The 14552-nt window shown below is 41.7% G+C and overlaps 2 protein-coding genes across 11 annotated transcripts in view; one reads left to right on the top strand and one right to left on the bottom strand.

Annotated features, from left to right (window-relative positions):
* Positions 1-248: 248 nt before the first annotated feature.
* On the top strand, positions 249-626 carry LOC108149089. Its single transcript, XM_017276484.2, has one exon. It carries the CDS (start codon positions 284-286, stop codon positions 434-436), a length of 153 nt encoding a protein of 50 aa, XP_017131973.1. The 5' UTR covers positions 249-283; the 3' UTR covers positions 437-626.
* Positions 616-14552, bottom strand: part of LOC108149087 (kazrin) — a 46744-nt gene continuing 32807 nt past the window's right edge. For 8 of the 10 annotated variants that reach the window (XM_041709847.1, XM_041709845.1, XM_041709846.1 and 5 more), the window contains 10 exons: positions 12096-12317; positions 9938-10843; positions 9821-9881; positions 8142-8341; positions 7030-7524; positions 6339-6500; positions 6073-6217; positions 2972-3083; positions 2107-2130; positions 616-2038 (listed from right to left, as the gene is read on the bottom strand). In XM_041709847.1, the coding sequence (XP_041565781.1) occupies positions 1583-2038; positions 2107-2130; positions 2972-3083; positions 6073-6217; positions 6339-6500; positions 7030-7524; positions 8142-8341; positions 9821-9881; positions 9938-10843; positions 12096-12317 (2783 nt within the window). In that variant the 3' untranslated portion in view covers positions 616-1582. Of the gene's footprint in view, positions 2039-2106; positions 2131-2971; positions 3084-3116; positions 5187-6072; positions 6218-6338; positions 6501-7029; positions 7525-8141; positions 8342-9820; positions 9882-9937; positions 10844-12095; positions 12318-14552 lie in introns of those variants that run through there. The other 2 variants (XM_041709849.1, XM_041709851.1) reach the window with 2 other exon arrangements.

The following is a 14552-nucleotide window of genomic DNA, read 5'->3' as shown; positions in this document are numbered from 1 at the left end:
GTGACTGCGATTGAATTGTAATGGGAACAATTGTTCGTTGGAGCTAATTACCTAAATGCATGTCCGCCCATTTTTCGCGCTAGATTTACAACTCAATTTGGCGCGGTATCGGGCCCGATCTGCGAACATAAACAACTGGCAATGGTAAACGATGTTGACGGCTATTCCCCTCATTAGCATGCAGATTGTCGCCGATCCGCTGGGCGCCAGACCATAAAACGTTCGATTCTCGGCCGATGGGTCAGCAGTTTGCATCCAACTGGTGATTACTCGACGTCGCAAGATGAAGTGGCTTAGTTTGTTCCTGGTCTTTGGAATCCTCGGCCTCATCGGCAGCCTGGGCACCCTGACCATGGCGGAACCCAATCCGGAGCCCAAGGGTCGTCCTCATACCACCCGACGTCCGCGGAACGACAACGACAGCGATCGACGCTAGCAATCCATGGATTTGGGAGACAAGTCCAGGCGAAGATGCACCGAACCACAGAGGACACAGGAGGCACATCGGCTCTCGGTGAAGGTGAAATGTTTTGGAGTCGAGCAAATGCAATATGTTGAGGTCCTGCTCATCTAGCGGGTATGGATCTCCCGGGCCACACAATAAAGACGCTTGCGTTTACAACAGAGTTTTGATCATTGGTTTATTCGATAGTTTCTTCGTCATAGGTCTAGAGTTAAATTGGTCAGCTTAATGATACCCTGACGCATTCGGGGATTCTTCGATACTGATAGATTGGCGGACAAAGCGGGCTGACTGACTTTCTTTGGTTGTGCGAGGGTTTTTTTGGGGGAGTGCGTTTGCAATTACCATATATTATGTTACTGTTTTTCTGCGTTTTTCTGCGTTTTTTCTTTTTACCATTACCATGCGATATTGAACGTTGCTTAGGGCTTACCGTAATTTACAAAGTTCCGCCTTGCGCGGCTGCTTATCAAATTTAATTCAATAGTTTCCGTTTCCGTTTCCATTTGCTTAGCTACGATAGTTTCGGTTACAAAATAATTTCAATTTATCTAAATTGCATCTCCGGTGTCTGCGCATCGGCTTACAAATCTGTGAGTTTAGTGCCTTCACCAATCGCCTCTCTCTATTAAATCGGTTAAGAGCTATCTTTACAGTTACAATTACAATTAGAATTACATATACGCGATTGATTAAACTATTCCAGTTGACTCGTGTTTAGGGTGGAGTGTTTGATTCGTTCTTCTTTGCCTGCGGATAGAGCCTAGTCTACACAATATATTTATGTTGTTAATTACGTTTAGCATATAGTTCGTAGTTCTATCTGATTTGATCAAATGATTACTCGCTTCTCTGTATTACTTGACTTATGTATCGCATATGTATCTGTATCTGCGGAATGCTTGTATCTTTTAGGTGGGTCTGACACTGACTTGAATATAATTGAGTTCGCTCGTAGAGTCTAAGCTCAAATGCAGCTGGGAAGGTTAGTTGGTTTGGTTGATTGGTTTTTTGTGGGAAGATGGGATTTTCATGCAGGACAACAGCTGAGTATCTTTGGTAGTGGTAGTGGTAGTGGTAGTTATCATCCTATCTAGCTAGCACTTTACTCTCTCAATTCTATTCGGGCGACTCCGAGGAGGCCGAAATCCCGCCCAGGCTACAGGCCCCCACGCTGCCCGCACTCGTCGATGCCCCAATGTCGCTGATGCTCTTCACGCGCCGCCGCTGACTCTGCTCGTAGAGCATCTGGGGGTCGGTCAGGCCGCCATCCAGGATGGCCCCGACGGGCGGGGCGCTCACTCGGTGCCCCGGCGGCGGACCGTGACTGTAGATGCCCCCCGCCGAGGGAATCGGCGGCGGAGCCGTCGTCGGCGGCGGCAGGAAGTGGTGGTAGTGCTGCTGCTGGGGATTCGTGTGAGGATTCGGGTACTGGTGGCCTATGGTTGCGTATATTCCTCCGCCACCCTCGCTGCTGCTGTACGAAGGCGTTGGGGAGGTGGAGTTCCCGAAGGAGCTGCGGTCGCCGGTGCGATGGGGTTTGCTGTTAAACCGAAAGGCTTTAGAAAGGGAGCTCTGCAAGGAGAAACAAAAACCGGGGTTATAGAAGGACATCCTACGGTTATGAAGTGCCAGCAGCTCACCTGAGATCCTTTCCATGCCGAAATCTGTCCAGTACACAAAACGAAAAGAACAAAATTTGAATGGTTTTAATTTGCTTACTAATTGTGTCTCCTAAAATTGCGCTGAGCAATGTAAATCTTTCGGAACTGTCGTAAAGCTAATGCTGTTGCTAGATGCCTAAATTGATGGGAACAAATTCCAGGTGGGTAAAAATGTGTGATTTCTATAAAATGTTTTTGCTTTAAGTGTTAGAAGTGTATTTCATGCTTACGATAAGAAATTAGCTGGCATTTATTATTATTAAATTTTATACAGTCCTGACAAGAGTTTTTTCCAACATATTTTAATAAATTTTACGTTTTCAAAAGCAAGAAATTGCATTTATAGTATGCTACGATTTAAATTAATCCAAAATTAGATGTATTAATGCATATTTGTAGATACCTTTAAAATAGTCTTTGACCCAATATATGTATTTTGTGGCAACCGCTGCTAAAACACCATTTTAAAAGCGTCTAAAAGTATGCTGTAAAATATTTTAGGTCATCTTTCACCAACATTTTTCATCATCGTTTAGAGTAAATAATATATTATTCAATAACTGCACCTCAAAACGTGAATTATGGCCATTTGAGATTTCAAAGGCGACCATTGTAAATTGAGTTTTCAATTCCAATGAAAGCCTGTCAAAGTTGAGATGAAAATACTGGTGACAGCTTTCAGAGACTTGAATAATTTATGACATAGACACCGAGAGACACCAAAAGCTTCACGACAATTCAGGCTAAGGATACAGTAGTGTTATTGGCTAGTGGATTATCATAATCAAGACATATTTGACCATAGCTGGCTATGAGATATACATAGGTAGTCATAATTACTTACCCTGAGGTTGCCGCTCGAGCGGCGATCTGTTGTGGCATAGTGCTGCAGTCCGCCGGGTCCCGTTAGAGGCACTACGCCGCAACCGGAACGGATGCCCTGACCCAGAGTCGCTCTACACAACAAACATGGCAATTTCGATTTGCGAATTTTTGCATAGGTCGTATGCGTGTGCGTGTGTGTGTGTTTTTTTGTTGGTTGTGAGTGGGTGGTAATGGGGGCATATAACATGTTGTAGATGGGTTGGTGCATGTATATTCGGTATTCGTAGGCAGGCAGGCAGGCAGGCAGCACATTGAAGACAGGACACAGACGGCAGATAACGGGAATGTGGAGAGTTGGAGATTGGAGTTTGGTGAGTTGGAGAGTGCGGGCGGTCAGGCAGAGCAGCAGAGATAGCGATATAGAGACAGAGACAGAGAGAGAGAGAGCAGGCAAGGCAGGCACACATACACACACAGAAAGTGGTTTCATAGGTGTTATTGTTGAGTTGTTGTTGTTGTTATTGAGTTGTTGTTGTTGAGTTGTTATATTGAGTTGTTGTCGGTATTGTTATCGTTGTGTTGGTAATCGTGTTAGACAATCAAGCAGAGTTAGCAACAACAACAAGCCGTCGATTCGATTACCAAATTACGAAATTGAAGAGGAAACATACGGATGTGAAAGCAAAAGAGAGTGGATCAAATATAGGAAAGATGGAAAAAGAAACGGGACAAAGACGAAAGAATCTGGTTAATCAATGTTGGAGAGTTACTTTTATCTGTTTTGTATTTCGCTATAGCACAATTAACTACACGTAGCGTAAGACAACAAAGAAATAAAGAGTCTATGGTGAGAGAAAGCCCCCGAAAAAAGAGAATGGAAAGGAAAAGTAACTCGAAAGAAATGAATAGCGTTGCTAACAGACACGAAATCAGCCATATAATTTGTCGCTTTTAAGCCTTAGAATTCCAATCACACATAGTATCGATAAGGTATTTTGTTATGCAGTGGTACTTATTAAGATGACAACGGTTATGTCTAGTTCAAGCTACTTAAAAACATTGATAACACATACATAGAACTTGTTTTCGAGTGTATGAGTGTGACAAATAGAGAGAATAGGCTACTTAGTAAGCAAGTTTTACTTACAATTGACACTGTAGTTGCGAAATTGCAAAACCAAATTAACGACTTCTTAAAGAAATTAACTCAGGAGAGCTGACCTGCGGTCAATAGAATGTTTCAAAAATTTCCAGCTATATAAAAAAGATATTTTTGGATGCCCAAAAGAATGCAACAATATATTTTATGCAGCCATTCACACTAAGCAAACCATGTCGACAAAAGTAACATTATTTATTGCATAATTTTTGGCACCACAGCGATTGTAGAAATTTTATTGGAACAGAACTTTATACCGCAGGCCACACTCTCCCAAAACGCTTCACAGTATGCAACACCAAACAGATACTATATCATCTAACCACGGAAATGTAGATGTGTATGTGTTCATGGACTTGTGTGCGAGTGTGTGGCTATGTAATTGGTCTTTTAGGTTCAATTGTGCGTTGGTGGCTGTCTGACCGACCTCAGAAAACAGCTCCTGTATCACAGAGAACTTGGGTGTTCCGGCCTAGTGACGAAAGACGCTCATGTGTGGAGGGGTGTGTGGTGGCATTTGCAATGCCCTATCTTAGGCCTAACAATTAATATCTGAAATGCCGTCCCTCCTCGATTACATTGACGTAAGCCTTAACACTAGGTTTCTACTACATTAAATGCTTGACTTGTAAATCAACCTAAGTAAATGCAACGTTAAGCGCTCCTCGGGGAGTGTATCGTTTTAATATCGATATCGGGTATGCAAAGCTTGGACACTTGTTTTTTTTTATGTGTGCGTTCCTAGTTCGATGCCTAAAGCACTTAATATTATTGTGGTATGATTTAATCTACGTCTACAAATCGGATGTGTGACTACTCTGCCGTGGATCTATCAACTATTCGTAATTACGAAATGACTAGCGCTGTGCTCCAGTTATTGTTCTCTCCCTATAGTTATTATCGTATCATCTTCATCAGCTTGGCTAAACAAATCTCTATGAATCCCATTTGGTTTTTGATAATTCATTTTTGTTATTTTGTTCTTTGGTTCGTGCGGATTTAGTGGCCCTGCAATTTGGCCAATTGTCTGGAGGCTTCCATTTGAAATTCTTCCATTTGACAGTAAATAAGGTATCTGCATTACGGGCATAGAAAATACAAATTAACATGGATCGAGATATTGGTTGGGAAAGAAAAGAGAGAGAAACATGGCCACAAGGGCCGCCATTAGTGCGATTCGCTTTATGGGAGCGGTTTTATTTTGCTTAACAGTTCGTCTAAGACACGTTCACATGATCAACAACGAAACAAAGTACGTATTACATTATTATCTAAGGATACAGGCTGGAGACCTTTACATACTTATGCACGAGTAGACAGATTTAGATACAGATATGACGTCGCATGACATGACATCTAATGAGTCGAGAAGTTGGCATTTCTGGAGCCATAGTTGATTGATTGGGATGCGGAAGAAGATAGATGGATGGTATGCACATAAGAAGCAGCTTATAAACGAATGATCAAAGCACTAAATATAATAGCCAGAGATGAGTATGAATGGATGGTGAGTGTATGTTTCGGGTGATGATGATGATGATAATGCAGAAGATTAAATGAAGTCTGGAGAGCTCCCACAGTAACGATATACTTCCTGCTAGCAAATTCCAAACGAAAACAACTTTGGAAAAGATACTTCTTAACGAAGGTGCAAAAATAAACACAAGCTCACAACAAAAACAGTTAACAGGAAAGTTATATAAACTCGGGGGAGGGTATGGAAATACAAAACGGCAATAACTCAATCAAAACAAAGACAACTCTAATCAAAACGCTGTATTACGCTACATATTTATGTTTTCACATTTCGCATGTCAAACCCGAGGGATTACACAAAGGACACTCACGCACACAGGGCACACAGGACACACTCACAACACACACACACACGCGCACACACACACGCGCACACTGAGATATCTAGATGGCTCTTGTGGGGTTGCTAAGCCCTAAGAACTTACCGTGCGGGCAAAATGAGGGCATCGAATTCCGTGTTGAGATGTCGCCGTATTATGTTCTTCGAGGGAGGAATGCCCAAGGCGGTGGCCATGGTGTCACCAGAAAACGATGGCTCCAGCACCACAAGGCCGCCGTGCACGCCGCTATCTGCAGGTGGGCGAAAAAGGGGGGAAGGGGGGGTGAATTCAGGATTAGAGTGGGTCAGAAGGCCCCCATAATTGCTGCACTGAATGGCATAATCAAAGGGCAATCGATATGGCACACTCACCCTTCAGGTTGTCCGCATACTCGCCCAGGTCGATGGATCGCACCCAGCGGATGAAGCGTTGGTTCGTCCACACAATGGGGTCCGTGTCCACCGTCTCGGATTGCACCCGCCGCATGGCCAGCGTCTGGCGGTCGTACTTCACGATGCGCAACACGTGAATGCCTGTCGAAAATGAGGGAAATTAATACGCTTACGATTTGGTGACAAATGTTACCACAAGGGGCAAATATAATTACAATATATTTCTTAAGCTGGATTTAATAAATAATAAATATAAATGTTTCTTAATCAAATCAATAACTAGTGTCTTAAAATTGAGCATTTCCGAAATTTCGCGTTATTTATTCAGGAAGACTTATTTATTTTTTCATTGCATACTTTTAGACACCTTTTGAGGTGATATCAAAACCCATGTGGTTTCTGTGGCATAAGAAAAAATGTTCAAGATATATTTACTTCCCAATTATTTTGTTTTAAATCTGAGCTGGTAATGAAACTTTTGGTTTGGCGATTCTGGTATGAAAGCTAATCAATTTGGCTATGTATCTGTATAGTCGTTGTGTTCCAAAAAGTTGTTAAAATAAAAAAACTTCTTTTTATAAATAAAGGTGCCGAAAAGTCAAGGGCTAATTATTAAATAAAACTTTTAAGAAACTTAATATCCCTTCGAAGTCTAGGTCTTATTGCATACCGTGAACAATGCTAGCCTGGTGGAACTTCCGCGTCACGCCCAGGAACTTCTCGAGCTCCTTCTTGGAGAGCGTGTCAAGCATTCGAGCGTCGACGAGGGACTGCACGAAGGGCTCCGCGTACTGCGGAAGTCCGATGTCCGGCAGCCACTCGGTGGCCACCCAGGTGTGGCCCAGCTGCGTGATGAGTGGGTAGCGGACCATCTCCGGGCGCCGCTGCTCCTCGATGGCCAGCCGCAGCTTCTTGCGGTGCATGGGGTGGGCCAGACCCAATCCCGCCTCCAGCTCCACGTCGTTCAGCTCCAGCAGCACCTTGCCGCTCTTCACGTTCTCGGCGCACCTGGCGCTGTACTGGGGCATTCCCAAGGCCACCTCCAGCCAGGCCAGCACCTGGGTGGCCCGCCAACGGTCGATGGGCAGCTGGGAGGCCTCCCGCAGCAGACGCAGCTTCTCGGCGTAGCCCTCCTCCGTCAGCGGATTCCACGAGTAGTCGGCATCTGCAGAACAAAGTTATATTTTTTTAAGCTTTTTAATAGTTTACTCTATTTAATTCATGAATAAAATGAACAAGAAGATTGAACTCTAATGTTCGATTTATCGTTTTTATTCCAAGCTAAAAATGGGTTTCTTGATTTAAAACTTACCTTTAACTAAATATAAAAAGAACTTTATTCACATCAAAATTTAAAATGTATGCCACTTTTTGTACTTTTAATCTTTATAATCGGCCATGTCGAATCGAAAGATATTGGCCAGCTAGGTTTATGTCTCGTAAAATAATAAAGAAATGGCACGTTTTAAAACGAAATGTTTTTAAATGTAACAGCTCAGACAATAACATTAAACTGGATGGAATCAATCGATTATGTGGAAATAATAATTTCATTTTATTTTATTCAAGAAATAAACAAGAGGAACATTTTAGTCTGGTGTGATTATATACCTATATTTTAAGTCAAAGGCGTCATCTATTGTGAAATGAAGGCATATGTTAATGTTGGCAATGACGTCTTTAATTTTGTTTGACTATAATTTATTAAAAACTTCTAATTTGTGGAATTTGTTTTTACTGGTACTGGTATACAAATACAAATTTTCAAGTTTCTGCACTTACATTCAGTCACTCCATCTGCGGACAGGGCCTTGCTTTTATTCCGAGAGCGGGCAAACACCCGGGATATGCTTCCCCAAGTACCGCCGCGTCCATTTCGAGCCCCAAGTGGTCCGCTCTTGTTGGCGCTGGCGAATTTCCTACTGATGGCTCCGCCACCTGGTCCTTCGGGGTCCACAGGGGAGCCCAATTGCTCCACTGACCTGTTGGTTGGGAAAAAATTGCACGTTTTAGTTGGCAATTGTTTTCAATGTAAACTAATCTCTAATTTTTAGAAAAAAAATGTTGTTTAATATATTTAATTACTTATAGAAAATCCAAAAATGCATTTAAATGTCTGAGCAAAATGTATAACAAGCGTGTCATGTAATTTAATCTGTCATTATACCCTTGCAGAGGGTATTATAATTTCAGTCAGAAGTTTGCAACGCAGTGAAGGAGACGTTTCCGACCCTATAAAGTATATATATTCTTGATCAGCATCACTAGTAGAGTCGATCTAGCCATGTCCGTCTGTCCGTCCGTCTGTCCGTCTGTCCGTCCGTCTGTCCGTCTGTCCGTCTGTCCGTCTGTCCGTCCGTTTATATGCAAACTAGTCTCTCAGTTTTAAAGCTATCTGCATGAAACTTTCCCAAAAGTTGTCTTTCTATTGCAGGTAGTATATAAGTCGGAACGAGCCGGATCGGACGACTATAGCATATAGCTCCCATAGGAACAATCGGAAAAATAATTGAAAAAAAATTATAACTTTGCTGTTTTTTAATTTTTTGTTTAGTTCTTCGACATATAGCAATGGTTAAATATTTCAGAATTATGGTTTAAATTTCATCAAAATCGGACGACTATAGCATATAGCTCCCATAGGAACAATCGGAAAAATAATTGAAAAAAATTATAACTTTGCTGTTTTTTAATTTTTTGTTTTGTTCTTCGACATAAAGCAATGGTTAAATATTTCAGAATTATGGTTAAAATTTCATCAAAATCGGACGACTATAGCATAGCTCCCATAGGAACAATCGGAAAAATAATTGAAAAAAATTATAACTTTGCTGTTTTTTAATTTTTTTTTAGTTCTTCGACATATAGCAATGGTTAAATATTTCAGAATTATGGTTTAAATACGCAAGTAAATCATAATTTTAATGTTTTCAAAAATATTTAATTCTTGCGATAGCTGCAAGGGTATATGAACTTCGGCTTGCCGAAGTTTGCTTTCTTTCTTGTTAATCATAAATTTAGTTTCCGTAATTGCCTTCACAATGTAATTAAATGCAGCCGTTCAAAGCTGGAGATTAAATTAATCACAGTATGTAAAATATATTTTGATAAAACAGGTAATGTCTGCTTTGGTTGATTGAAAAGTAAACAATTATTTATAACTAGATACACGAAAAACACAAATACAATTTTATTTAAGTCGTCATTTACAGGCTTAATTGATTAAAAATTAAAATTAGCATTTCTTTAAGGACATAATAATTTGCTTTAAAGTGCAAAAGATAAGAGAGTTGTAAAATCTGTTCCAAAAATCTATATTGATTTCGGGCACTCGCAATGTAAGTTAAACAGACTTAAGGTTAAATCGTTTCTTAAATTTTAAGAGTTTTCAATTTTTTTTGGTGTTATTTGTGGGATAATAATACTATACGCATAATAATACTATTATTTTGCAATAATACCTTGAGTAGGCAGCCGAATTAAGAGGTGACAATGTGGGACTGCGTTCCTTGGGTGTGCCAACTGAAATAGACATATGGTTACAGTGGATTTGGTTGGATGGCAATTTCATCACTCACATTGATACATGTTCTGGCTGGAAACGAGCGAGATACTATCTGGATCGACGGTGATGCAGGGTCCGTTGTCGCAGGTGCCATCGCTGAAGTTCAGTTCTCCGCCGGTGCTCTCCCGATCGCTGCTGTTCCTCAGGCCCGAGTCGTTCGAGCAGGAGTTGCGATCACCGGCTGTGGCTCCCGATCCGCCGCTTAAGCTGCCGCTAAAGGCGGACAGCGAGTTGCCACGCCCACTGTCCTCGGTGGTGCCCCGCATTGCGGCCAATCCACCGCCCATTCCCGAGGCGGCAGCCATCTGGCTGAGCATTCCGGAGGCGGCCGACGGAGGAGTTAGCGGGGCAAAGGAGTGAAGGCTATCCTGATCGGAGAGGCACCCGGTCAACTGGCGGCGGGCCTCCTGCAGCTGCTCCTGCAGCCTCTGGAGTTGCAGATCCCTGGCCGAGAGCTGCTGGGCGAGGGCCAGCGAACGCTCCGCTTCGTCGCGGGCCTGCTTGAGCAGCTGAAAACGCTCACGATCCCGATCGCCGGAGATCTTGGCATTCGTTGTCTCCGTTTCCCTGACCCGCTCCTGATAGTTCCGGATGAAGTCGCGCAGCTCCTGCTCCTTCTCCTGCAGCGAGGCGCACAGCTGTTTCACCTGGCCCAGCAGATCGGACTTGTCCGTGCGCAGTTTCTTGCGCTCCAGCCGCATGGTCAGCAGCTGGTTCTTCACCGACCTGAGCTCTGATTCCAGACGCTCGATGCGCTCCCTGGCAGCCGATCCTTCGGCGGATGGGACTGCCTCCATTTCGGCAGTGGTGTCCACCACTCCACCCACAGCTCCGTCCGTGGACAGCTCGAGGAGTCGCCTCAGCCGCATTAGTTCGGCATTGAGTCGTTCGTTCTCCTCGCGTAGCTTCATGGCAGCTTCTGCAAGTAAGGGGTTTGTTAGTCGGTCCAAATACCTAAGCACTTGGTCAGGAGCTCTCAGCTACAGCTACCAAGCTGCAAGCAAGCGGTGATCGTAGCAGGAGTGCAAGCCAGGAGCACTAGCTTAAGTTTTCTATAAGCACCCAGAAAAATTGCAAAGCTTTTCTTGCATAAAAACTTGTACTTATAGGTGGTAGCTAAAGAAATCATTTGGGTTTTAAATTACTTCAAAAGGTTTTCAAAAGTATGAACTAAAGAAATTATCGCTGTCTTCCCAAATAAGCCCAACGTACTTACAACTTTTAAATATAATGAATACTTTTATTGATATCTATTGCACTCCCAACAATTTGTGCTTTTCAAAACATTTAAATATGTTTCGAACGTTAAAGGTTAAAGTTTGCTGTTTAAGTACTTTATCAATTTATCATACACAAGATTTGTTTTTGTTTGTGAAAAAATTTTAAAAGTATTTCAATAATTATTATAATTGATCATTTAAAGGAAAATTGTTCGATGCCAAAGCTATTTCTAATTTTAAATAATTTAATAGAAAAACGGAACAGTGAACAAATTTATAAAATAATAAGTTTTTTATTTGATGTCCTTCAAAACCAGGACAGTTTTAAGAGTGCTTAAAATTTAAAGATCGTGAAAAGTTCAATCTGGAAAACCCTTAATTCTTTTAGCATGACCCAGTTGAAATAAAGGTTTTAAAGTACCAGGTCCTTTAGCATTTCTATGGCAACTGCTGGCTTGCATGCCTGCCCATCAATATTCTACTCATAATTAGCATTAATATCGTCCTCTAGCCACCCACTATCATTTTCCGATTCCCGAGCATTTTTCTACACACTTTCCCGGCAAGTTTCTTTTGCAAAGGAACAAAAAGGAACCGAAGAAACGAAAGCCAAGCAATCCCTATAGAGCACACCATCTGGTGCTAGAGTACTGGCATTTAGTATGCAAAATGAGAACTGAAAACTGAAAACAGGAAACTGAAAACAGAAAACACATTCAAAGTTTTGCAGGCAAACTAAATCCAGTGCAATTATAACTTAACCAGGCCAGTGCAATGAATCGGCAGGCACTAAGCGGATGAATGGGGATCAAGTGCAACTACTTTATGATGGGGAGAATGTTGGGTTGGGGGATGCGGTTTAATTGTGATTGCTGCTGCTTCAATTAAAAATACAGAGCGGAAATTGAGATGAAAGCGAAAAGAGGAGGGAAAATAGATTGATCGACTTACCTGGGCGGTGAGCGGAATGCAGGCTGAACCTTGACTCGTCGTTGCGATTGCCATCGCAGGACTCGAGCAGGAGCAAGGCCGCCGATGCGGCGGCTGTGGGGGAGTGCGGGGACTGCGGGGGTCCCAGGGCCACCGATGAGCTCGGATTTAGATTCACATTCAGATTCAGATTCGGAGGCGGGTCCCGATCCGGCTCCGATAAGTTGGCATTTCGCTTGTCGACTGGATTCCGGGTTGTTCAGATACAGTTACATAGATGTAGATGGTTTTTGGGCGTGTTTTCGGGGTGTCAACGGGGTATTTTCGGGGGAGGTTGAGGGGTGGGGTAGGCAAATATATTTGGGTTGACCCAATAAGTAGTTCCAAACAAAACAAATAAACAGCAATGGCAAACAACGACCACGAACAACAGCAATAGCAGGTATAAGAACAATGCCAACAAATGATGATAATGGTAATGGGGCTGGTGTGTATGCGTGAGTGGTTCGATGATTCAGACAGACTGATATGTGTATAATTCGACCAGGTGGACGAGGTCGAGGATGTGGGGGGTAGGCGTGCAGGACTCGAAATTAGATTTCCTCTCAAACGGACAAATAGGATTGAAAAGTAAATAAACAACAATTATTGCACTCGAACATGGAAATGAATTAATATTGATTTTCTGTACATTAATCTAAATGCAAACGAGTCAACGAGTACTGACCATAAAACAATAAATCCATAGAAATGCATTTTACGAGATGAACAATTTGATTATCTACGAGTCTCCCAAAACATCAATTCCTAGGCCCAGGTCACCGATTCATCCACGTGAATGACTGATGATGACCCTAAATTGATTGCCCAAACACACACATCCAGGATAATCGTTATTCACACAAAACTTGCCCGAGTGGAAACGCTTTTGGCTATTTTTTTTTAGCTTTCATGCTTATTGATTGTCAATATGGATTTGTTTTATGGCCGAGGACTTAAATTAAAATTTAATTAGCACTTAATGCGACACATGAAAACATTATTAAAGGCAAAAAATACTTATTTGAATTGAGGTCAAAACGAGCTGAATGGTCGGGATTGTTTGTCAAATAAAAACAAACAAATTGAAAAGTTTAATTTAATTTAACTGCTAGAATTGAAGAGTCTATTCGCTCTCTATTTAATTTTCAACGTTTACGTTTTTCAGTCCAACTCGACCACAACCACTTTGGCTCCCACCGACTTTTTCACCTTTCCAGGATCGACCCCGCCTATCTGCTTGGTTGGCTTTCAAACTGCAGCACTCAAAGCGATGGGTCGGAGGAGGTCCTGGATCGGTGGATATGGAGATGGAGATAGTGCTTGTAGTTCCGACGGACGGACGGAGGCCATTACCATCCGTTTGTCAGACTTCTGAAGTGTACACCACTCTGCCATTCTGATATAATCCGATGCGTTGCCCCACCCATCAAAAGGGGGCCACCAGCAAAAAGGCACTCTGCTCGCATCCGAGCAAAAACGTAAGCCACCACCTCATCCTTAACCTGCGTGTTTTTCGGGAAGCTGCCAGTTGTTTTGTCCCTCTTAAGCTTGTGGCCTTATCATCTGGTTGCCCCTGGAAACTGGTAATCTCGGACCAGCGGTCAACTTTAAATTTTCTTTATTTTCATCCCTTTATGTGCGTTCAAGTACTTTAACAATTAAAACAAGAAAGAAGGCAAACTTCGGCAAGCCGAAGTTCATATACCCTTGCAGCTATCGCAAGAATTAAATATTTTTGAAAACATTAAAATTATGATTTACTTGCGAATATGTTTAAAAACATTGAAGCTATGACGATGTGCAGCTTAATTATTTGATTGTTCTTTTATATATTTTTATTATTTGTATGGGAGCTATATGATATAGTCGTCCTATTTTGATGAAATTTAAACCATAATTCTGAAATATTTAACCATTGCTGTATGTCGAAGAACTAAAAAAAAAAATTAAAAAACAGCAAAGTTATAATTTTTTTTCAATTATTTTTCCGATTGTTTCTATGGGAGCTATATGCTATAGTCGTCCGATTTTGATGAAATTTTAACCATAATTCTGAAATATTTAACCATTGCAGTATGTCGAAGAACTAAACAAAAAATTAAAAAACAGCAAAGTTACAATTTTTTTCAATTATTTTTCCGATTGTTCCTATGGGAGCTATATGCTATAGTCGTCCGATTTTGATGAAATTTTAACCATAACTCTGAAATATTTAACCATTGCTCTATGTCGAAGAACAAAACAAAAAATTAAAAAACAGCAAAGTTATAATTTTTTTTCAATTATTTTTCCGATTGTTCCTATGGGAGCTATATGCTATAGTCGTCCGATCCGGCTCGTTCCGACTTATATACTACCTGCAATAGAAAGACAACTTTTGGGAAAGTTTCATGCAGATAGCTTTAAAACTGAGAGTCTAGTTTGCATATAAACGGA

The sequence above is a fragment of the Drosophila elegans genome, unplaced genomic scaffold (assembly GCF_018152505.1).
Source record: "Drosophila elegans isolate 14027-0461.03 unplaced genomic scaffold, ASM1815250v1 contig_520, whole genome shotgun sequence".
In the NCBI taxonomy this organism is placed as follows: domain Eukaryota; kingdom Metazoa; phylum Arthropoda; class Insecta; order Diptera; family Drosophilidae; genus Drosophila; species Drosophila elegans.
Note: the sequence above shows the minus strand (reverse complement) of the source record. Positions and strands in the feature narration are given on the sequence as shown.

Bases quoted from the DNA above. Each gene is read 5' to 3' on its own strand.
- LOC108149089 (XM_017276484.2), top strand. From the start codon at position 284: ATGAAGTGGCTTAGTTTGTTCCTGGTCTTTGGAATCCTCGGCCTCATC.